Source organism: Engraulis encrasicolus, chromosome 3, assembly GCF_034702125.1.
Source record: "Engraulis encrasicolus isolate BLACKSEA-1 chromosome 3, IST_EnEncr_1.0, whole genome shotgun sequence".
In the NCBI taxonomy this organism is placed as follows: Eukaryota; Metazoa; Chordata; class Actinopteri; order Clupeiformes; family Engraulidae; genus Engraulis; species Engraulis encrasicolus.
In genome coordinates, this window is record NC_085859.1 from 37,871,955 (window position 1) to 37,896,656 (window position 24,702).

Genomic DNA, 24,702 nt, shown 5'->3' on the forward strand with positions numbered 1-24,702 from the left:
TCAAAATCAAACTTTGGGACATGGATTGGAACCGTCACACCATATGAGCTTTTTCTACGTTGGCTCTAAGTTGTGAATAAATTGAAGATTAATGTTGCAAGTGATTTATATGAACTTATACAACTGCACATTCTGAACAACAAAAACACAGTTTTTAGCACCTTTTTATAAAAATTGCATAACTTTGACATAGGGGAACAAAAAAAGGCCACGTCATGTCAACCACCCAAATGCATTTGCACAATCATTTTCCGCAAGGGCCCTACGTAGGTGGTGAAAAGGCTGGCCCACCCTTTCTCTATATACAATATTTTGTCATTTCAATACACTTAGCCAACAATTATTTTATCCAAAGCAACGTATTATGATTTATAAGATATTGGTTACAGTCCCTGGAGCAGTATGCGGTTAGTTAGGTGCCTTGCTCAAGGGCAGCTCAGCCAAGAGTGTAGTGAGGAGTGGAAGGGTGGGATTTGCAACCTTCTGATCTAAAGCGCATCTCCTGAACCATTAGGCCACGGCTGCCCCAACAATAATAAGCGAAATGCTTAAAGCCTCCTCACTCAGGACCTTTAATATTTGGGTTAAGGTCACGCAAGAAGTTAGCATAATTTTTTTATTTTTTATTTTTTTTTCACAGTAGCCTACTGCAAAGTGGCAGATTTACATAATCTATTTTTGATGCAAAATTATGGTAGAATATTCTGCAAGTAGTTCTTAAAAATACTTTCTGCAAAGAGTTTAATTTATTATTAAGAGTTTAATAGATTTTAAACGGAACTTACAAACACAGATCAACAAAGACATTCACAGTGCACAGCTGGGCTTAATAATATTACAGTTTTTGTGTGATCAATAAAGCTCGTTTTTTTGTAACTTGAGCCGTTTTTTGCACAACTCGCACAAGTATAGCAACCTCACATCAAAACAGCAAAATAATGTAGCGATACAGTACATCTTAACACAGTTTCCTTCACTCTATTTACAGGTGTCAAATGAAATGAAAACACATGAATTAATAAATAAAACTCATCACATTAATAACACACATTGCAGCTACTAAACACAGAGTCTGTAAAAATTAAGACACCCTTTGCCAAAATCATGTCACTTTGAGGAGGTAAGAAGTGTGTTCATTTGGAAATTGTGTGTACTACGCAATTAAATTATGTTCACAGTTGTGCAAAATGAGTTTTAGGCAGTGAATTGTTTGGCTAATTTAGTTATAGGTTTGTGCATCTGTGTAAAGAGTTCCTCAAAAAGCAAGTTACAAAACAAAATGGGTTTTAGCGAACAAAAAACTGTAATCATATTACTTCATGATAAAGATACAGCATACACAGGTATTATTGTACACATTCTCTCTCACTCACTCACTCACTCACTCACTGACTCACACACACGGACATATACACACACATACACACGCACACACACACACACACACACACACACACACACACACACACACACACACACACACACACACACACACACACACACACACACACACACACACACACACACACACACACACACACACACACACACACACAAATAGGCCTACCACAGGGTAAGCGTATTTGCTTCAGTTCATGTTGGTATAAAGTTCTGCTGCTAGCAACATTGGCTCAGGCCCAGCTGTAAGTAAACTGAAAGGCCCCCCTCTCATGCAATACATGCAATGTAATGAGGACCCAATTCCGGACCCCCCTCTCTCCCTGAGCCCAGGACAACCTAGACCCCTTTGTCCCTCCCTCCCTTGGCCATCACAGGCCCCCACATCATTTATTTGCATATAAAGTTTTGATCATTCACAAGGGCCCACATAGTCCACATCTCCACTGGATTCAGTTTGTGCACCAACATGATGTCTCGGTAGATGCACGGGTCAAAGTGCTTGAAGCCGTGACTGAAGCCAAAAGTCCGGAAGCCCGGGTGGAGTCGAGGCTTCACCCCCATCTTCTTCAGGCAGAAGCCCGTGTACACGTCGTCGATGGGGAACAGCTCGATGTCCTTGGCTGCTTCCTTCAGGCCCAGCACAGTCTTCCTGGACATCAGATAGCCGCCTCCGCCCGCGTAGGCTGGGTAAGCCTTACCGTTGGGGAACATCTCCACAGGAATGAAATATTTTCTGTTCCTGTTTCGAATAGGCCAGGCGATGGGGATGATGTCCCCCGTGAAAAGGTGCTCGTTGGGACTGTGTCCGCTCAGGAACTCGAGCAGGTTGTGCGTGTTGACAAACACGTCGTCGTCGCCCTTGAACACAAACTGGGCGCTGCGGCACGACTCGGAGTACCAGTCGAGGAAGCCCAGCTCCTTGAGCGTGAGGTTGAAGAAGGAGTCCAGGAAGTCCCACTGCAGGATGTCCCCGTGCCGCCGGTTCTCCCACTGCAGCATGGGCTCGATGTTGTACCTGCCATGCACACCAAGGACCAAAACGAAAAAAATAAGCTTCCAAGCTGTATTGTGCTATCCTGACTCTCTGTTTTTTTTAATTTAAGTATGTGGTGCGGGTTATATGAATGATTTGATTGACATCAAATGTCATGAGGTCAAATCATAATCATATAATCATCTAATCATTAGTCAATATTCAAAATCATTATTCAAGATCTAATCATTATATCAAATTCATTCATTCATGCATACCCCCGCACGTCCTCCTTCGAGCGGCCCATGAGGAAGAGCAGCTTGACCCGTCGGCCCTGGACGAAGCCCGCCTGGCCCCAGGTCTCGCGCAGGGCGGCGCGGCGCTCAATCTGCATGGCCGTGGACTTGATCACCAGCAGCAGGTGCACGTCCTCCTCGCAGGGCGTCGGACTCAGCAAGACGGGGAACTCCCGACAGTGTTTGTAGCGGATGAAGTCCTTGTGCGCCTCGGGCAGGTAAGAGGGGATGGTACTATTGCTGGCGGGGTCGCATTTGAACTCGCGGGGCGCCGTGTTGCTGCGCGAGGAGAGAGTGGTGCTTTTTGCCGCCACAGGTGTGGACACAGGTGAGGCCACTGTGGTAAGGCTTCCAGGGTCAAACTGGTCCATCTGGATAACCACGAAGCAGAAGACAACGGCCAAGAGGCAAAACCAGTGCCAATAGTGACGCGGGGCTGCTACCATCCTCCTCATCCCTGAAACGTGCACAGAAGACAATATACACAAGCAGATTAGATAAGAGCTATAAAACCTTCAAGGTTACCAATTGGTAGCTGGCTACCACAACATACCAAGGCCGTAGGCTTTTCTATATGGCAAATGGTTTACTCTGAAATGTAAGTTCAGAAAATATAAGGATACAAGGTTCAAGGTGCAAGGTAGAAGGGTGGGTACAAGATAGCCTATTTATTGCCATGTATTCAGGAATGAAGAATTCATAAGTAGGCCTATAAAAAAATGCTCAAAAAGTAAAAAGAAAAAGTAGAAAAAAAATAGAAAAAGTCTCAAAGATTGAAAAAAGAGGGGGCGCTGTGGCGCAGCGTGCTAAGCCCCCCACATTTGGGCTTGCATGCCCACGGGGACCCCGGTTCGAGTCCAGCCGGGGTCATTTCCCGATCCCGCCCCGTCTCTCTGTCCCACTCGCTTCCTGTCACCATCTCAGACTGTCCTATTACAGTTTTTCTCAATTGGTTTTGTACATTTCTCATAACAGAATAATGATTCTCAAAAGTCTTTGTTCAATTGTGACTTCCTGGTGTTACCTGTGCACATGGTCAAATCAGTTTCTCATTGTTTTCGGCATATAGCAAATGCTCTCGTCCACCATGCCATGGCTGTGTACAATTCTCAGTGATTTCGTACATTATCAATTGCTTTTGTCATATCACTCAAAAAGCTTTGTCACTGAATGCATGAAACTATCTCAATCTTATCTGATCAATGTAATATAAAACTGAATTTACAACATTTCCCATCCAATCTAAACAACATTTTGTTTCAGAAAAGATCCTCAAGAGTGTACTATTCAATTGACAACATGAGAAATTGATTTGACTAGCTTGTCCATACACTATGACACAATGACTAACCATTCTGGTGGCGCTGATACGTTCATTGACACAAAAACTTGGTTTTTGAAAGACAAATAAGGGTTTTGAGCAAGAGACTCGGTTTTGCAGGTTATCCACCGTGTTTTGCCATTTGTTAAAGCTATTTTGAGAATGAATATTATGTTTTGCAAATTGCGAGAGAGATTCGAGAAATGTACAAAACCAATTGAGAAATACTGTAAATAAAGGCATAAAAGCCCCTAAAAATATATACTTAAAAAAAAAAAAAGACTGAAAAAAGAGATGAAGGGCCCTGCCGTGGCCAACCAGTATAGGCACTCATCTGCCAATGCGGCCGACCCGGATTCAATTCCCGGCCCGGGTCATTTGCCTACCCCTGCCCGTCTCTCTCCCCATTCGCTTCCTGTCCACCTCTCACACTGTCCTATCATCAATAAAGTCATAAAAGACCAAAAAATACTTTTAATAATGATTAAGAGTGGTTCTTAGATCTATGGCGGTTCATGGCAGTTACTGTAAACATCCTGATGGCCTGAGGGAAGAAATAACCCTATAATCATTATTACCTCCGCCAAGTTACTGTAAACATCCTGATGGCTTGAGGGAAGGAAAAATAACCCTGTAATTATTATACCTCCGCCAAGAAGGTTATGTTTTTACCTCCGCCAAGGAGGTTATGTTTTAACCTCCGCCAAGGAGGTTATGTTTTCGGTCGGGTTGGTTTGTCTGTTTGTCTGTCTGTCTGTCAGCAGGAGAACTCAAAAAGTTATGAACGGATTTTGATTAAACTTTGTGGAGTTGTTGGAAATGACAAACGGAACACAAATTTTGGGGGTGATCAGATCACGATTCGGATCCAGGAATTTCTTAAAGATTCTTCACCATTGCCGGGTAGGACAAGTTTTGACATTCAAGTTTCAAACTCCACAAAAACAAGGCAGAAAGACTTGGAAAAAATATGGTGTAACATAGTCTTATGTTCTATCAAACAGCTTCCTTGGCGGAGGTCTGCATTTCTAGTGCATTTCTAGTTTTTAATGCATTAGTCCTTGTCACTTAGAAATGTAGGCTGATAGGCCTAGATAGATAGATAGATAGATAGATAGATAGATAGATAGATAGATAGATAGATAGATAGATAGATAGATAGATAGATAGATAGATAGATAGATAGATAGATAGTTTGTAGATAGATAGATAGACAGATATACAGACAGACAGACAGACGGATGGATGGATAGGCTTGGCTACACAGTCATGCAACTTACAGATGTGATACAGATACAGTAATGCATGGGCAAATATGATCTACCGAAAAAAGTAATACAAAGTTAACTCTTTTGAAAACTTGGCTATGTTTGACTTTGACCATTGACTCAGGCATTTAAGAACAAGTGACAGTGATGTGAAAATAATCTGTGTAAAATAGTGTCCCGTCACTAAGGAACAAATGGGAGTGGATATTTGACAAAGGAGTTTCCTCACAGGGAAAGGTTGAGGAAATATTAACAGACAATACAATCAGTGGCACAATCTGAGATTCTAGGAGCCTCTCTGGCGCAATGGCAAAGAATTTGGAAAATGACAGATATAAATCATTTGGGTAGTTTTCACTTTCTGTCAGTTTATGTGGGCTATGTTACGAGATAATGTTGACAGAAGGGATTGAAGTGATACCACTTTTTAAAAAAAATCTAATGGTACAAAAGTAATAGCCTAACCTGGCGTTAACCACAAAGTTTGAGGTATGCTATACAAAAAGTTAGCTTCTTCAGTTTGCCAGAGGGAAATACTGGCGGCCAGCATCCACTGCAGAGATTTACAAAACTGCTCTCAAACCTGCGTGTCAAGCCACACGCCCCTTTGACACAGCTGCGGCATTTGCTGATTTTCTGAAGTGGGGAATTTTTCTTACTTTTGCACTGGCTTTGGCTAACCAAAGTAATTAATGAGAATAAGTGTGTATAGGTATTCAAAAAGCATTGGGTTATCTCAATACTAATAAAATATATAATAATTATATACATAATAATTGTACCCTACATATGTACACTGGCATATCAATAATCAACGATTTATCCATTCAATCGACCAGCATATAATCATTTCACAACTTTACAAACCCAACTAATTAAAAGCCGTGGCATGCTTTCTCATTCACAAGTACAGTACTCCACGGTAGTAATTCAGTTAGAAAAATATTTCCAAAATTCAACATTACAGCTTGTTTGTCAAAGACTTTCAGGTGATTTGCCCATTTCCCATGTCTAATGCTGTTATATCGTCTATTGACATCTCTACGTAGATATCCATTCATGAGCGTCACGTTACTTCTCCTTTATCCACTTGCAACTTAACTCTTACGTAGTGGACAAAACTCAGTCTGTGTCCCATAAATACATGTGTCCTCCACTAATGATCAGACAGGCACACTAGTCCAGCAGCCTCTATAGGGTACAAGGAGTACTGTGTCAGAAATGACACAACATGAGTTTGATTGTGTGAGCTCATCGACAACACATTTTGTGTAAATTGTTAGATGTGTGTGTCATTTGTGTGTAGGAAAGGGGTAATTGTAGTATAATAACAAGGAATCAATGAAATAAAAACTAAGTTTGAGTCATATGCAAGCCATATTCATTGTATGTAATGAGTATTTGGCTACATTGTAAATTTAAAATATAGTCATGACAAAAATAATTAATGTGCAATTTACAACACATGTGTCGAACACAGCATTTTAACTGAATAATACACATGTTGTGTCACATTCCACACACTATGTGTTGAAATCACCTTAACACAATGCATGTGTCAAAAAATGACACATTCCTTCTTAGAGTTACCAGAAGTCAGACGCAACCAAAAAAGTGAGGAAAAAGAGTTGCTAGTCTAGTCGATAAATGTGTGTTAAACTCTGTTGTTTACTTTGTGTTACATAGCCTACCACAAATACATAAAAGAAGCTAAATGAAGCAGTACTTACCAGTAATGCTGTGTGGCTGGGTAGTGTATGTGCTTGGGAGGCAGCGCACCTGCGTTTCATAGGTGACAGAGTGACAAGTCACTGGGGATTTAGCTTTAGTCTCTCTCTCTCTCTCTCTCTCTCTCGCTCTCTCTCTCTCTCTCTCTCTCTCTCTCTCTCTCTCTCTCTCTCTCTCTCTCTCTCTCACACACACACACACACACACACACACACACACACACACACACACACACACACACACACACACACACACACACACACACACAGAGAGAGAGAGAGAGAGAGAGAGAGAGAGAGAGGGGTGGGGGTGGGGGTGGAGAGTGAAGTCCTGTTCCTCCTGTTTCCGATGTACCGTAAGAGAAGAAGCAGTGTTGTTATTGCAGGGGGGTGGATCAGCACTTATTGTACACTCGCCTCCAAAAGAGTTGTCGCCTATCCATCTGTTTGGAATAACAGCTAATAACCTGACTTTCAATTAATCACTTGGCTTCAGAAGTCACTCATATGAAAGCTACAACCCTCTCGAATGAAAATGTATGTACAAAAATACATTTCATGCACCAAAGAAAGATTGACCCTTTAATGAACACAGACAGGGCAGATTTTGACAAGACAAAAGTTTTGTCGCCTATCGAACATAATGTGAAAATGAGCCGATAAGTCACTTCAAAACACTTCAAATACGCAGATTGGGTGTCATACTTAATCACTGATTCACTCACACCTCTCCAGAAAATCAACTTTGGCCTTAGGTGTATGTTTAGGGTCATTGTAATCATGGAAAGCAACACAATGAAAATCAATGGAGTTCAATGAGAGATGGTGACATATTTGCTATTCGTAGAGCAATACATTTTTAACTTCATGATGTAATCAATGATAAAAGCCCTCACACACCAGCAGCATGCATGCAGCTCCACATAAGAGCTGTATCCCTCCCATGTTTGACTTTAGGCACCATGTATTTTTTCCAAATTCTTCACCTTTAACACCAAAGAAGTCTCTCCCACTGTCCTGTCTCAAAAAAGCCAACCAAGAGTATGTCAGGCCTAATTCTGACAAAAATGAAGGCTAATGGGACTTATACTCTGAAGTCAAGATCCCAAGATCAACCATTTTAGAACTGATAGCATCAAAACTATATGGTGTTGGAGATGAAGAATATGAAAAAAGAGAAATGGTGCATAAAGTGAAACATGGTACAGATACGGCTCTTATGAGGAGCTGCATGCATGCTGCAGGTGTTTGAGGGCTTTTATCATTGATTAAATCATGAAGTTAAACATGTATTGCTCTACGAATAGCGAATATGTCACCATCTCTCATTGAACTCCATTGATTTTCATTGTGTTGCTTTCCATGATTACAATGACCCTAAACATACACCTAAGGCCAAAGTCGACTTTCTGGAGAGGTGAGAGTGATTCAGTGATTAAGTATGACACCTAATCTGCGTATTTGAAGTGTTTTGAAGTGACTTATCTGCTCATTTTCACATTATGTTCGATAGGCGACAAAACTTTTGTCTTGTGAAAATCTGCCCTGTCTGTGTTCAATAAAGGGTCAATCTTTCTTTGGTGCATGAAATTTATTTTTGTACATACATTTTCATTCGGGAGGGTTGTAGCTTTCATATGAGTGACTTCTGAAGCCAAGTGATTAATTGAAAGTCAGGTTATTAGCTGTTATTCCAAACAGATGGATAGGCGACAACTCTTTTGGAGGCGAGTGTACTCACAAGGAATTTTAAGACATATTGGAATTAATGGAAAGCCCACAGTGACGTCAGTCAAAACAAAAACAGAAAAATCGAAGAGTTTTCCCCTCAGTTTGTCCACCAAGAAGACGTCAATTCAAGAAAAAAAATCTGTCAACTCAAGATTTTCAGAGCAGTCAGTCAACCAACGTCATTTGCATGAGATGAATTCCTTGTTATCTTCTCAATCAATGTTCTTCTCCCACCTTGCAGTGATGGGAGCTCTTGGTTACGGGGTCCCTCTCGTAGCCCCTTAATGCGCGCCGTACCTCCTGTGGCACACTGTAATAGTCATTGAAATGTAACTACCATAGCACTACAATACTATGACACAACACAGGCCCTTTAGTAATGCACCACGACTTGGTCATTACCACACTGGTAACAACAAATATATAAAGGCACGTCTTAAGGGGTTAACCATCTGTACTGTCCTTCCTTTTCTTGCTGCTACACCACATTTTCTATTCAAGCCAGAGGAATTCCTATCTGTTACTTGAAGTCTTCAAACATTGAAGACAGAGTTTAAGTCAGAATTTTTAGTTGCCCTTATGAATTGGAGGTTTGAAAAATTGAGTGACATTTAGAGGTCCAACTTAAGGTCCTCTGATTGTAATTTAACTCAAACAGACAGGTAGGTTTTATTTTTGCTGACATGGCTGAAAATAGTCCAACCGTTAAGCGCAGATTTTCACCAAAATCAGTCACTTTGCGAGAAAAGTGTCAAATATGAAGACTCAAAGGGGGTCTGATAAGACTAAGAATCTAGGCGTTCAAGATCTAGGCTTCTAGGCTTTTTTTCAATATTTCACTATCAATATATTTCAGAGCTTTTTTGCCATTTGCCTTTTGCATTTCTGACAGTACAGTGGAGGAGAGACAGGAAATGAGTGGGGAGAAAGAAACAGGGAAGGATCGGCAAATGACGCGAGCCGGAATCAAACCTTGTCTGCGTAATAACCCAGTGCCCTACCATTAGTGGCAGGGCCAACATTTTTTCAATATTAACATAAACTTTGGTATGAATACTTACAAAAGAGGTCTGATCCGATTTAACATCATAGGTATTCAAGATCTGGCCCCTGGCAGACATTTATCAAAATGGCCGCGAAACATGTGAAAATGGATTAAAAGCAGCCAGAAATATTATGCAATTTCATATTAGCCTCAAATTTGGTATGACAGTTCACAAAGGGGATCTATTCAGATGTACAACTGTACACGATAAAAATAGGACTCCTGGGGACCATGGGAGCCATTTTTGAAATGGCAGGCAAGGTTTTGTAATTGGAAAAGTGATTAAAAGCAGCCATGCATCAACATATTCCAAAATGAATGCTTGCAAACATGAGTACAGTTTACATGTAGGCCTATACATGTAAACAGAGTTCTGGCTCTGTAAAAAAGGACATGGTTAAAAACAGAGTTTTCTGAAACGCAAATTGTTTTTTTGTTATCTACACCCTGTGTAAACAGGAACAAAATATGTAAACTACTTGTTTTTAAATATATCCACACATGTGTAATCAAGGCCGAGGAGTTGTGGTTTTTGCTCTTGTTTGTCACTTGGAAAGCCCTTATTACTAGCGCTTTTTGAAATGTTGTAGATCACACCAAGTTCTCTAAACATGCTGGTTGTGAAAGTGATACAGTATTGTCATCCATTGGCTGCATTGGCCATTGATAGGAAATGGGCTACTACACAGTGAATTGAGAAAATCAGAAAAGATCCCACAGCATTACATCACACAGAAGCAAGATATTTCACTTTGTTTTATATTCACAAAATGTGAAAGAAGAGGTGCAATGTAATTTGGGGCACAGGACGATTCCAAATTTCTAATTTTCCACTCGCTACGACGTGACAAAGTCACAACAATTAGGTCTTGTTTACTGTCACATGCAAGTTTGAAGGGAGGAAAGGAAATCTTGCCCAGCAGAACTTCAAAGACGCATCGGGCAGGAAATAATCACTTTCGTGAGTCAGTCAATGCTTATCATCCAAACAGTGAGTCATTAACGGCCGAACAGTAACACTCATTATTAGGAGTATGGGCTGAATAGCAGGGGTTGCCATGTGAACACTGCTAGGCCTACTGACAGAGGGAACTAAAATATATATTTTTCAATTATGGTGTAGACCTATAACACGAACACATGATATTATATAGGGGTTACACCAGTTATTCAATTGTACCTAAAGAGGTGGCTAGACGTTGTTGCTACTGAAAAAAAACTAAAAACCTAAAAAGAAAACTCCCAAATTTGATCCAACCAGCGCAGAATCTGGTACAACGCCCTAAATAACTGTAAACCAGTTACTCAGTGAAGTTACTTGTGTTGGAAGGAAACTATAGCAGGTTTAGTTTTTTCTACTTTTATTTTGGCCACCTCTTCTTCAACTTCATTTTGACAGGACAGTGAAGAGCGGGACAGGAAATGAGCGGGAGAGAGAGACGGGGGAGGATCGGGAAATGTCCCGGGTCAGGAATCGAACTCAGGTCGCCCACGCAGCAGCCCAACGCCCAGCCGACTGAGCCACAGCCGGGCCAGAGCTGCCCAAAGTTGATTGCTTCCCGAAAGAGTGGGTGGAGTTCCCAATTTCGCCGGAGCTCAGACACAATGTTTGTATTGCTCCTGGCTTGACTAGAAGCCACGCAGAAGGTGTTGCGTCACTAGGAGGGCGCGGCCTGGCTATGTAGACAAGCCCATGCCCTCAGTAGCTGGCTCTCAGAATGGCCTGAACAAAAAAAAGGCTCTTTGGTTAGGCTACTGACAAGTGAAGGGTATTGTGAACAATACAACAGTCTGCATGCTGAGATTATGTGAAACTAACTGGTAGCACAGGATTCCCGTGGTTCCCCTTGAATGCAAAAATATAGTGCCACTGTATAGGCCACAGAGTTCCAGTAAATTATTATTTTTTTCAAAGAAAGGGCATGCGCTTCACAGGACATGCTTTGTGGTTATAGAAAGGCATGCTGGATAGTTCCGCGTGTGAGTAATCATTGAAACAAGATAAACTTGAAAAAAGGGCATTTATTTCCTGCTCAACTTTTTTTCCTAGCTCCAAATCTGTTCAAAGCATGTGATTGCTCACAAAGCCATATAGTAAATGACAAAGAAAACATGTACTGCACGGCAGACTTTTCAGATGTTTGAGATCAATATTGGAGTGAATGAAATTCAATGAAGCCATACCGTCTCCATAATTATAGTGAAACTGTAATAAAACATTCAGAGCGCTTTCTTCAATGGAGGAGCATCCAGTGGCACAGAAATAGATGCTCCTATTTTCAGTGTTTGGAATTTTCTACAGGAACTATATTTCAAAGTTCAGCTCACACATTAGCCTACGTAAATAAATAAACATGAACTAGTTCGTTCATACAGTAGTTCATAATTGTTCAATCACAGTTAATAGTTTGTTGCGAGCTATATTGGACAATATCATTGGCAAAGCCTCCACAGACAGCAATGATTTTTTATCAGAAGTGAAAAAAAATATATAGGGCTATATGTATATTCAACTTTATTTAGACAGGACAATGAAGAGCGGGACAGTAAGTGGGAGAGAGACGGGGGAGGATCAGGAAATGTCCCGGGTCAGGAATCAAACCCGGATCGGCCATATCTCGAAAATATGTGTTAGACGTCGTCTTATATAATTTAGGCTGGGTTTTCACCAGAACACAAAGGAAACGTGGCACCCTATTAAACAAGGGCGCATGTTCATTCACAGGCACCAGAATGAACTCATTCATGATTTGTTCATCAGGCAATAAGTGCCTGATAGTTCGCTCAAATTATGAACTAGTTCATGAACTACTTATCACAGCTAGTCCTGCTTTGCTTCAAAACGGAACTTGTTTTATTACGTAATCCAGAAAAAAGGCCCATCCTTGCCTTTCCTTTGGTCTTTTCAGCTGTGTGTACAATGAATGTACCACCACAGTAGGATGCATTGTGCCCTAATCTATGCTGACTCATTCATCCTGATCCTTGAATACACAACACCGCCAGGACTGAACTGAAGAAACCTTTAAAGTGATGGGAGAAACATCTTCAAACATCTGCTGCACATTAAGTATGACAAGGATCAATAAGAATCTTCACAGACACACATACACTTTTCAACACCACTGTGTGTGTACTTGTATTGTTAATTGCTCATCATATTTATCATCCTGTTTAAGTTCCTGTGTGCTCTTCACAAAGTATGTCTATCCAAGAGCAAACAAGAAGACATGAACACACGTCATTTTAAGTTGTTATGCACACTTTCATGTTCTCAAAAGCAAATAGTGACTAAGGATTTAAGGGTTTACTTATTCTTTGAGTTACGCTTTCCTGAAACTCAGCAATGTGGGGAATTGACATGGTCTAGAGACCTATGGAATTCAAATATGTTGATATCTGAGAAAATGCTGCTCTGTGGGTATATTAGGCGTTTGTGTTCTTGAATTAAGTGAGGAAATATAGGACATGTATAGAGTATAGAGACATGACGGCTTTCTCAAGTATGGCGCTAATGCCTGCATCTATTCAATGCATGTTTTTCGTTTGTACTGAAAATACATTTCTTTCCCCCAAATGATTAAACGTTGTGTCCTCCAGTATCTCGAGTTGTATCTCAAAATTGTTTAGAGGCACTCAGGAACAACTTGTGTCAACTTTATACAAATATTTCCTACCCAGTGCTGGTCACATCATCACGCTGTCTCCCCTTCAGGTGGTGTAGGGCCCACTCTTCAGGTGGTGTAGGGCCCACTCGTCACACATTCTGGACTTCCCTAAAAAACCTCTGACATTCTTCTCCCATCCAGGGTACCCACTTATATGCTCCATCCATCACTGGGGTTCCTCACAACGCGGTCACCTATCCTTTGGGCCCCTCGTATGACTCACATAGTGGGCGTACATTCGGATGGCTTCTTCATGCCAAGCCATACCGTCAAGCCATTGTACCATCAAGCCATTTGACAACAGGGAGAACAGGCCCAGGGCTCCTGTAGAGGGGAAGCTGATATGATGTCAGTCAATAATTGATCGATCAATCAATCAATCAATCAATCAATCAATCAATCAATCAATCAATCAATCAATCAATCAAGCAATCAATCAATTCATTAATCTATGAATCAATCCCCTTCTCACCCCATATGTAGCGAAGGGGAGGACAGTTCGAACCTGGGCCAATGTGGTGTCAAGTAGCCTATACGCATGAACGGTCATCCGGGTACTTTGCTCGTAAATGTGCGTTACGACCCTTTTTGGGAGAAAACAAGCCGAATGTCTCATTAACTTACATGCTATATCAGTTAGCCTAAATGAATGCAGTCCATGCTTTAGCCTTGGCTGTTTGGTTATATTATTTGAACAACCGGCAACACAACACGTTTTCGGCATGTTGAGCGTGAACAACACTAGTCTGTAGGTCCTTGTCGTTTATTCTTTCCCAACACCACCAATTGACTTGCATTGGCTTTCCCCCCAATGTTTCCCCCCAAAAAAGGGCGTAACGCACATGGCACACGTCACACCGTTCCTGCGTAGGCCTACGTGCTTTGACAGCTGTTCAGCTGAGCACAGTTACAACTGCATCACCCCATAAATCACCAAAGTCAACTTATTACACAAAGGACTCTGGACCGGCTTCTAAATATAGACCTTTTGAAATCTTATCAATAGGTTTGCATTTGTTGACACTGCGCAACTGGTAAATTGTTGGCGCCAACAGTTTCCAAAGCATTATCACAAGTAAGGTGTGTCTGTGTTTGTTCATTATGTGTATTAGATTGTGTTCATCTATTCATTTAGTTGCACTGGTTACCGATCACCGCTCGGATCAAGCATAAGGCCTTGACCCTTGCCTACAAAAACATTGCAGGAACAGCTCCTATCTGAAGGACTTACTAAAGCCTTGTGTTGCTGGAAGAGACTGCGCTCCTCCAGCACAAGCAAAGAAACTCAACAGAAGAACAATCTCTCGGGGGGGAATGCATTGGCCACGGTGTAGTACGGGGGCGTTGCCTGAGGACACGAGTGGATGGAAAATTAACTCCCTTGCTCATGGTCATTGGTCAGTGGGTGAGATGGATACAATTTCTGTACTCCCTTGCGCATGGTCAGTGGGGTCGACACCATGATGGATAATTTGTGGCCAAATTAACGGCAGCTGTTGGTCAGCAGTAATTGCTGGGGGTAATTAAGGACAGCTGACAAACATTCACGCTGTCCTATGACCTGTTCCACACTCCGACCCTCGAGGAAGTGTCATAGCATGCTTCCCTGATGCTTCCATTACTGACCGTAGAAGAAGAATAAAATTTCCGTACTCCCCTCGCCATCATTTCGTACTACGCTGTTATGACGTGAGTAAGCCCTCTTGTCTCAAGCCTCTTTGAGCACAAGCCATCTGGCTCTGCCACCTGCTCGCTCTAGTTAGGCCTACTCCCAGTCAAGACCAAAGAAACTCAAGAGAAAGAACAATCTCTTGGCGGGGAATGCATTGGCCACGGTGTAGTACGGGGGCGTTGCCTGAGGACACGAGTGGATGGAAAATTAACTCCCTTGCGCATGGTCATTGGTCAGTGGGTGCGATGGATGCCATTTTCGTACTCCCTTGCACATGGTCAGTGGGGGCGACACCATGATGGATAATTTGTGGCCAAGTAATGGCAGCTGTTGGTCAGCAGTAATTGCTGGGGGTAATTAAGGACAGCTGACAGACATTCACGCTGTCCTATGACCTGTTCCACAGTGAATAACATTTCCGTACTCCCCTCGCCATCATTTCCTACTACGCTGTTATGACGTGAGTAAGCCCTCTTGTCTCAAGCCTCTTTGGTCAAGACTGTTCTCTGTTGTTGTTCACCAGTGGTGGAACAGTCTCCCAGAGGCAGCAAGACTGCACATCTCTTTCAGCCCTCAAGAAGCAAGTAAAGACACTCCTCTTTCGTGACCATCTACTACACTAATGCTTGAGCTGGCCTAGTCCCAGGTCGGACTCTTGACATGATGTGTATGTGTGTGTGCACTCTACTTTACCAAAAAAAATATCTAGCTAACCCTTCTTTGCATCTGCACTTTGTTGCTGTATATTTCCTATGCACTTTGTATCTGCTAGTGATGTTGGCTGTGATAACTTACGATTGTAAGTTGCTTTGGTTATAGGCCTAAAGCGTCTGCCAAATGCAATGTAATGTAATGTGTTGGATTCTTTCAAGTAATAGGTGGGATCTAACAGTATTTGTCAGAAAGACATTTTTAAAGGAGATATGAGTTTATCTGGCCATACATCAGTTTGTGAACAGGTATTCCTGGAAGGGACCATGAGTTAGAACTATGAGCTTTTACGGAAAGCACTAACAAAAGCAAGGCCAGTGCTGGGGGCTTTTTGGCCTTTAATATTACAGTACAGTATGAGAGTAGACAGGAAATGATTGGGAGAGAGAGATGGGGCAGGGCCGGGAAATGACCCCGGCCGGACTCGAACCGGGGTCCCCGTGGGCATGCAAGCCCTAATGTGGTGGGGCTCAGAGGCGATTCTAGTGTCAATGGGGGCCCCAAGCAAAACGTGACAGGTGTGCCTCTGCCAATGCTTCAACGATGAAACATGACACTAGCTTGCTTGAGTTAATGGCAAAAAATAAGCGCTGGTAGGCCTACTCAACAAAAAAGTGAAAATGTATTGTTTACAGGTATATCATAAACAAAATAGTCCCTTTTGAGGCTAAATTGAGAAGTACTGGCACTATAGTTGTCCACTTAAAGCACTGAGTTGACACTCTTATACCTGTACACACAAACACAGGTAGGCTACTGACCACTGAACTGTAGCTCCAGGGGTGTCAGTTCTATACATGAGTTCTAAATATTTATTTTCCCCTGGCTGCGCGAACCTAGCTGCGCGCAACTAAACCTCTGATTGTTGGAAACCGCTGTCGGTCAAAAAATTTGCTCACGTGGTTGGCTGCCAGTGTCTTGACCTCCTCACAGCATCGTGTTTACAAACACTGTGAACCCCTATATGTCATGTCAGGAGGGTGTGGGTGGGGATTTGCCCGTGTGTAATTTATACACCACTATTAAACGCAACCACATTAAGTCTTGCTATGTTTTTCAAAAGGGCAGTCATGGGTACGCGGTTAGGGCGTCAAACTTGTAGCCCAGAGGTTGCCGGTTCGACTCCCGACCTGCCAGGTTGGTGGGGAGAGTAATTAACCAGTGCTCTCCCCCATCCTCCTCCATGACTGCGGTACCCTGAGCATGATACCGTCCCGCCGCACTGCTCCCTTTCGTGCGCCATTGGGGGATGCCCCCTTGCACGGTGGGTGAGGCATGAATGCAATTTCGTTGTGTGCAGTGTGTACTTGTGTGCAGTGAAATGCTGTGTCACAATGACAATGGGAGTTGGAGTTTCCCAGTTGGGCTTTCACTTTCAACTTCAGTGAATCATTCATTGTACTCAACTCATCATTCTTGTTCCCTTACCTTATCCATTCCATCTCCATTGCAGTGTAGGATGGAATCTAGAATGGAATGTGGAGTCTGAACATTCCAATCAAAAATGATTTGTTCCACCATTTCAATCATTGTTTCTTTCTCAGTACAATAAATGAATGAATGTGAATGAATGAAATTAGTGGATGAATGAATGAATGAATAAATGAATGAATGAATGAATGAATGAATGAATTCCATTTGAAGTGATTTTGGGGTATTTTTATGTAGGGTGTTTTCAATGTTGGGAACGTTCATTTTCTACAGAAACTAGTTCACGGTTCAGTTCATACATTTCAAAATGAACTAGTTCGTTCATATTTCACAATTGTTTATAGTTAATAGTCCGTTCATAGTTGCAAAAATGAACTAGTTCATAGTTCTTTTTTGTAAGAGGTTGTTGTGAGCAATGTTGTTCAATATCATTGGCAAAGCTGGTTTTACACCACAGACACAGTGGAAATATATGTGTTAGATGTCATCTTAAATCACTGGGACTCAATGTAATGTATTTGGCTGGATTATCTGAACGCTAAAGAAATTTGGCACCCTATTAAACGAAGGCGCACGTACTGTAGTTTGTTCGCAAGCGCCAGAATGAACTTGTTCATAGTGTGACAAACCTGCCAACACCATTGCCATCGTGAAACCAATTCCCTCACCATCTCAGACAATCAAGTAAATCATCCACTAATCACCTCAACCAATCAATCAGCGCCCGGCCTCACCTACAGGACTATCATTCAATTATCACCAGCACCAGAAATCACCCAATCACCCTGATCACATGTTCCACCTGTTGCTGTATTTAAACCTGGACCTTCAGGAGCTGTGTGCGAATTCTTGTTGTGAATTCTGAAATATAAAATATGTGAAATATAAGAATTGTGAATAATAAAAAAAATACTGTAATTTTCAAAACATCTGATTCTTACAATAGATCGAGAACAGTACAAAGAAAACATAACTGCTGTGAAAACTGACAAAAAATATTGTTGAGAGCTATTCATGAAAATGAAAAAATAACATGTCCTAAAAGAGTTGGGCTGGGGGCAAGAAAAAACAGCAAATGTCTCATGTAAACGTATCAACTCACACAGTCACATAAACTTGCATACAACACATAACCACACTCACACTCACACCCACAGGTGGGAGGGTACATACAGATAGACAGGTCATCAGCTGGGAAAATTAGGCCTTTCGTCCTACCGCACTTTTCTCTGTGGATTACTGACCAGAAGCCCTATTGGAAGAAATTAAAACATGGGGCCACGTCAATTTTTGCTCAAAATTCAATATGGCCGCCATTTTCCAAAATGACTTGTTTTCATGCATTATTACATTGTACTATAAGGTGATATTCATGAACGATTAACATCTTTCAGCATTATTCTGTCCTATTTCCTTACATACATGTTTACAAAGGTTGACTAAACTAAAACAAATGAAAATAAAGTTGGCCACCTTGCAATATCCAAAGGAAAGTGCTGAAAATAATGATTGAAATGCACATACAGAGTCTATGGCAGGGAAAATTAGGCCTATTGTCCTGTCAGGGTTTTCACAGTGGATTACAGACCAGAAGGCCTATTGAAAAATAACTTGGGGGCATCTATGTCCTCCAAAATTCAAAATGTTCTCTGTTTTTCAGAATGGCAGACTCATTTTTCTCAATACTGTAAGGCCATAATTATCAATAAAGATTACATATTTTTCAGTTAAATTGTCCTATCTCCTTAGAGACGCGAGTATAAAGGTTGTCTAGAAAAAGGCATGAATATCACTGATTCTTGAAAGTTTGGCAAAAACATGTCCCTGCAGTAAAATATTAATTCTGTTGAAAATCAACTAAATTTTCACAAACAAAATTAACCCAGGTAATGGCCAAGGGGTCTGTCACACGAATACACAGTTGATTGAAATATTTAAGTGTAATTTTATTACTTTTCATGGCTATAAACCTGTCCACACCCTGTAAAAACGCCTGTCCCAAGGACTGGCATCATCATTTCAATTGACTTAAAATACAAAAATCACTAACAGAATTGAACAATATCACCATGATGCGGAAGACCATATTAAAGTGGTTCTACAGATGTGCACAAAGTGGATGTAAAACAATATTTACTATTATTTACTGATTGCTCAAAATGTGTCCAGCATATTGGTCACCACCGTCAGATTTTTTCTAAAAGACAATAAAATCAGGTATGCACAAGGTAATTTTCATTACTGAGGACCCCTTTTCAAACCTTCAGCTCTACTGCCTACTTCACCATCACTGAAGCTCCTGTAAGTTTATTATTTTGTCCTCAATTTGTTAATTTGTTTGGACACTGGTACTGTCCCAACCATAAACTGTCAACACCGTCGGGGGTTTTAATAGTATTGTATTACATTAATGTTAATAAATATAATTTTTTTCAGAAAAGGTATGAAGCACCCAAGAAACAGAGTGAAAATGAAATGGCTAATGTGAACAAACAATGCATAATATTTAAAAGAGTGTTTTTTTGTCTCACACCGTCAGATGTCACCACTGTCAGATTTTGTTCTGCTCATCATGTTGTTCCATATTTTACTAAATTGTGCTGGTTAATGAAACATTACTAGGCATGTTAGTAATAATTGTGATCCAACATGATACTCTAGCCACCACTGAGGTGCATTTGGAGGTTTTTTTGTCAGAAAACCTGACGGTGGTGACATCTGATGGAGTTCACCAAAAAACACATGTTTTACGTGTTTTTGACATGTTTTAAGAATATGCATACAATAAGTATCTACAGTTATGTTGAATTGTTAAAGTAATTCACTTTAATACAGTAAACATGTGTTTTTACTTCTAATTCTGTCTGCCGCTGTTGACAAAACAAGAAAGAGCCCATTTTATGAAAAATGTTAAACATGGGGAGCTTGGCCAATGCATTCACTGCACAGCCAAGACCTACATCTACCTCTATATTTTGGATTTGAACAACTTAAAAGCTGTTTTTACCACATTTTCAACAACCAGTGGCTTACTTCCTAGATAATCTAACTAATGAAGTAAAAACACATGCTCATACTGTGCACACACAAAAATAAAGTGTTTATGCAAGATGCCATTGACTTGAGAGGGCTATTTATTTTGCTAAATGCAGGTACTAATTAGGCCACTTTCACCACTCTCAGATTACTGTCACCACCGTCAGTTCTTAAGTCACCACCGTAAGAAGGAGTTTTGGACATTTTAAATGAATGTGCTTACAACATTTTCCTTAGGAGTTGTTGAAATATCAAAGTAATAGCCAATTTAAGCCTACACGAATATTTGTGAAATTACAAAAAATTGTTTGTTGTATTTAGGCGTTAAGTAAGCATCGTTTGACGGTACATATTTTAAAATTAGAACACATGAAACAGTATTAAAATAGAACAAAAGTGAATTTTCAACATTTAAAGGCATATGTGTGAAGCAAAAAATACACATAATCACTTAAAAACTCCAGATACATATGCAACCAAATCAATACAATTTTAATAACTTTTAATTGTGTCTGACGGTGTTGACAAAAAACAAGGTATGGTCGGAGAAAAGCCTGATTTCTGAAAAAAATACATAATGGGGAGATTGGCCTTGTGCATTTCTGAAAAGCCAAGACCTTAGTCTACAAGGATATACCATATAATTTTGTAATTCACTTTGTTTTTTTCTGTCAACATTACAACCTGTTTTAGCCACTTTCTCAAGAATCAGTGATATATATATCTTGCCACTTTGAAATATCCAAAGAAATGTTGTCAAATGATTGACTTTCACAAAGACAGTGGTCTGGTGAAAAAAAGGCATATTGTCCTGCCAAACTGTGTGTGTGCGTGTGTGCGTGTGTGTGTGTGTGTGTGTGTGTGCGCGTGCGTTTGTGTGCGTGCCTGAGTGCGTTTTTCTCAAGTGTGTGTGGCCAGTGTGCTTCTTACACTGACATAGACACAGTGGACCGGGTGTGTGTGTGTTGGGGGGGGGGGGTTAGGCGGTACCGAATGATGTGGAGGAGCGGGGGGATGAATGAGGGGGTGAGCAGGGGGTAGGAGGCAGAGTGGGGGGTGGGGGGGAATGAGTCAGGGTTAAATTAGGGGGTGGGGGACAGAATAGTGTGTGGGGGGATGAGTGAGGTGGTGGGAATAGTGTGGGGGGTTCCGGGGAGAAGAATAGTGTGTGTGTGTGTGTGTGTGGGGGGTGGGGGGCTAAGTTGATTCGGGGGGGGTGACCTGCCAAACTTTTCACATTGGATGGGGGGTGGGCGAGTATTTTGTGGGGGGGTGGGGGGAGAATGAGTCAGGTGGGGTGAGCGTGGGGGGTGAGTGAGGGGTGGGGGGGCAGAGTAGCATGGGGGGGATGAGTGAGGGGGTTGGGGGGCAGAATAGTGTGTGGGCGGGAGATGAGTGACAGGGTGGGCGAGGCAGAATAGTGTGTGGGGGAAAGACACTGTAGAGCAGGGGAAAGAGGGGCGGGGGATATGCACTGACACACACACACGCACGCACACTCACCCTTGCTTTATGCAAAAAAATGTAGGCCTGAAAAACTTTTGGTCAGTAATCTAATGTGAAAGGTTTGACAGGTCAATAGCCTTTTTTCAGCAGTCAACTGTGGATGTGTAATTCAAGCATTTTCTGACAACAATCCTTAGGATATTTCAAAGGGGCAAGATATATGTTTAAGTTACATCATTCTGTTGCCAACCTTTGTACTCACATCTGTAGATTGGAGATAGGACAGAATTTCACTGAAAATAGGTTGACTTGCCTTTATTGAAAATTATGGCCGTACACACACACATCACTGCTATTTACTAGCTTCTCGCTTGCTCGCCTACTTGCTACTCTATCATGGAACGTTCGCTGAAAGTTCCCGCGGCTTTAACTGCCAATGGACAGGCGAGAAGTACCGAAGTCTGCTTTCCAATTGGTTACTCGCTTACTCGTCTCGCTTGAAGATAAAATATTTTCAACTCTGTCCGCCAACATCGCATTGCTTGTACAGTACTCGCCTGCTAGTCTCGCTGGAACACCTTGACATTGAGTTCATTCGCTGAGCAAGTAACTAGCAGCGACGTGTGTGTACGGCCCTTTACAGTAGGCTATTGAGAAAAATGTATGAAAGTCTGCCATTCTGAAAAACAGAGAACATTTTGAATTTTGGAGCACATTTGAGATGGCAACCAGCTGGGGAATCTTTTTCAATAGGCCTTCTGGTCTGTAATCCACTGTTAAAACCCTGACAGGACAATAGGCCTAATTTTCCCTGCCATAGACTCTGTATGTGCATTTCAATCATTATTTTCAGCACTATCCTTTGCTATTACAAGGTGGCCAACTTTATTTTCATTTGTTTTAGTTTAGTCAACCTTTGTAAACATGTATGTAGGGAAATAGGACAGAATAGTGCTGAAAGATGTTAATCGTTCATGAATATCACCTTATAGTACAATGTAATAATGCATGAAAACAAGTCATTTTGGAAAATGGCAGCCATATTGAATTCTGAGCAAAAATTGACGTGGCCCCATGTTTTAATTTCTTCCAATAGGGCTTCTGGTCAGTAATCCACGGAGAAAAGTGCGGTAGGACGAAAGGCCTAATTTTCCCAGCTGATGACCTGTCTAAGACAGATACACGCATGCACACACTCACTCACGCACGTAGTACATATGATTTCAACAGCTCAAATTGTAGATGTATTCTTCATCATGTTTTGTCATGTTTTCTTTTCTGTAGTGCTTATAGTGTGACAGGTCTTGACCTCAATTTGGCCTTATTATGTGGCAATAATTGAAGGTCTCCCTTAAAAATACAATGCCTGAATGTCTTCCTATGCTGTTTAAAACCCATATCATTCAGCACTATTTTTTAACTCTTTAGATGAGTGAGAAGAGCTTAACCAATCCACTACTGCGCCTCTATGTCATCATACATGCTGACTTTTGCGATAGGGACTAAGTTGGATGGTCCATTTTCACTGTAGCTCAGGATATGACTTTCTTACACTTAAAAAAGAAAGATATTTTTTGCCTTCTGTAAGGACAGTTTCCCATAACTTCTGGGTCTATTTCAAGTGAGCTTGGGTGTGTAGAAGAGAGATAACCCTCTGCATCATTTGTTCACATGAAGTATTCGTAGTATGGTCAAGTTTTCCCTTGTTGAAGTGCCAGAGTAACTCTCTGTGAAGGTTTTATACCTGGACATTCATGTTTTCAGTCAATATTATTCATTTTGAAATGTTCCTCCTTCGTTGATAGCAAATGATAGTAGGCTATTTTGATTTTATTAACAGTTTACCAAATGTCCCAACTTTATCGCAGTTGGGGTTTGTACGATTAGCTACCTCAGCAGCCTGTGTGATGCCTAGTTGTCTCAAATGACTAGTCCTAAACCAGTGAGAAGATAAACCCTGATTAAGACCAAGTGAACATCTTGTGCACATTTTTCTCTTCCAGCCATTGCCAAGAGCAAAACCTGCCATACCACATACTTTCATCTCAGCACAGCCACAATGGGCTTGTTGAAACGCGTTGAACAAACATGTAAATATTAATAAATCTATGGCGGCGCTTTTCTTGGCACTCAGCGCCGCTTGACATTATGCTTTGTGGTGTGTCATTCTTTGCCTTGACTTCTCTATTGTCACTCCACGCCACGCATGGTTAACTTGACACACTGTTAACACAAATAGCCGTAAAATACATACTTTCCCATTTGCATTCACAACAAATCCACCCCTTTCCCAGGCAGCCAGACAGCAAAGCGAGGTGTGACATCATATTTCAAAAATTGCTGACATGAGTCAGAAAAAATCGAATGAAGTGCAGGTGCAGGTGCTGAAAATGTAGTGTAGGCTACAGGAATTATGAAGTTGGTCATTCATTTCAACAATACTCATTTGCCGTCTCTTTCTTGAAAGTTCAAAGTAGAATTTCCACTCAGCTTCTCAATCTTGGAAGGGATAAGAAGTGTCTGTGTGATACATATATACAGCAGGCCTGCATGAGTTAATGTAAATTTTTTTCATTTATTTTTTATTGTTAAAAAAACCCCCAAAAAACAACAACAAAGAAAGTCAAGTCAGATGCGTGCATAGCCATTTTGAATAATACCCAGAACACCCACACGCCCTTCAACCAACCCCGTCACCAAAGAATAGTTTAGTAGAGTAAGATACTTCAGGCTCTGAAATGTCCGGGATCAATGTGATGTCAGGTGAACACCCCTGTAGGACACCTTCGGTTAGGAGACCTTTGGAGATCAGGTTGAAAATAAATGGAGTTCCCTTGGTGCTGTAGAAACACCACAAAAATGGAAGAAGAATGTGGAGACAATGCCCCCTTAGGAGACCAAACCTGAGCACACTCCTTTGCATTGAGTGGACGGACTTTGGGTTTTCTTATATGATTCTTTGCCGCCACCTCAACA

General features: G+C 41.4%; 1 protein-coding gene across 1 annotated transcript; it reads right to left on the minus strand.

The window, feature by feature from the left end:
• Positions 1-1,521: 1,521 nt before the first annotated feature.
• Positions 1,522-7,065, minus strand: LOC134445390 (N-acetyllactosaminide beta-1,3-N-acetylglucosaminyltransferase 4-like). Its single transcript, XM_063194475.1, has 3 exons — positions 6,990-7,065; positions 2,653-3,127; positions 1,522-2,416 (listed from the first exon to the last, which is right to left on the minus strand). The coding sequence occupies exons 2-3, from the start codon at positions 3,123-3,125 to the stop codon at positions 1,789-1,791; spliced, it is 1,101 nt and encodes a 366-aa protein (XP_063050545.1). The 5' UTR covers positions 3,126-3,127; positions 6,990-7,065; the 3' UTR covers positions 1,522-1,788.
• Positions 7,066-24,702: the final 17,637 nt, after the last annotated feature.

Excerpts from the sequence above, each read along its gene's own strand:
- LOC134445390 (XM_063194475.1), bottom strand. The coding sequence starts at position 3,125 with ATGAGGAGGATGGTAGCAGCCCCGCGTCACTATTGGCACTGGTTTTGC. Across the intron at positions 2,417-2,652 it reads TCGAAGGAGGACGTGCGGGG|GTACAACATCGAGCCCATGC; the intron begins GTATGCATGAAT and ends TGTGCATGGCAG.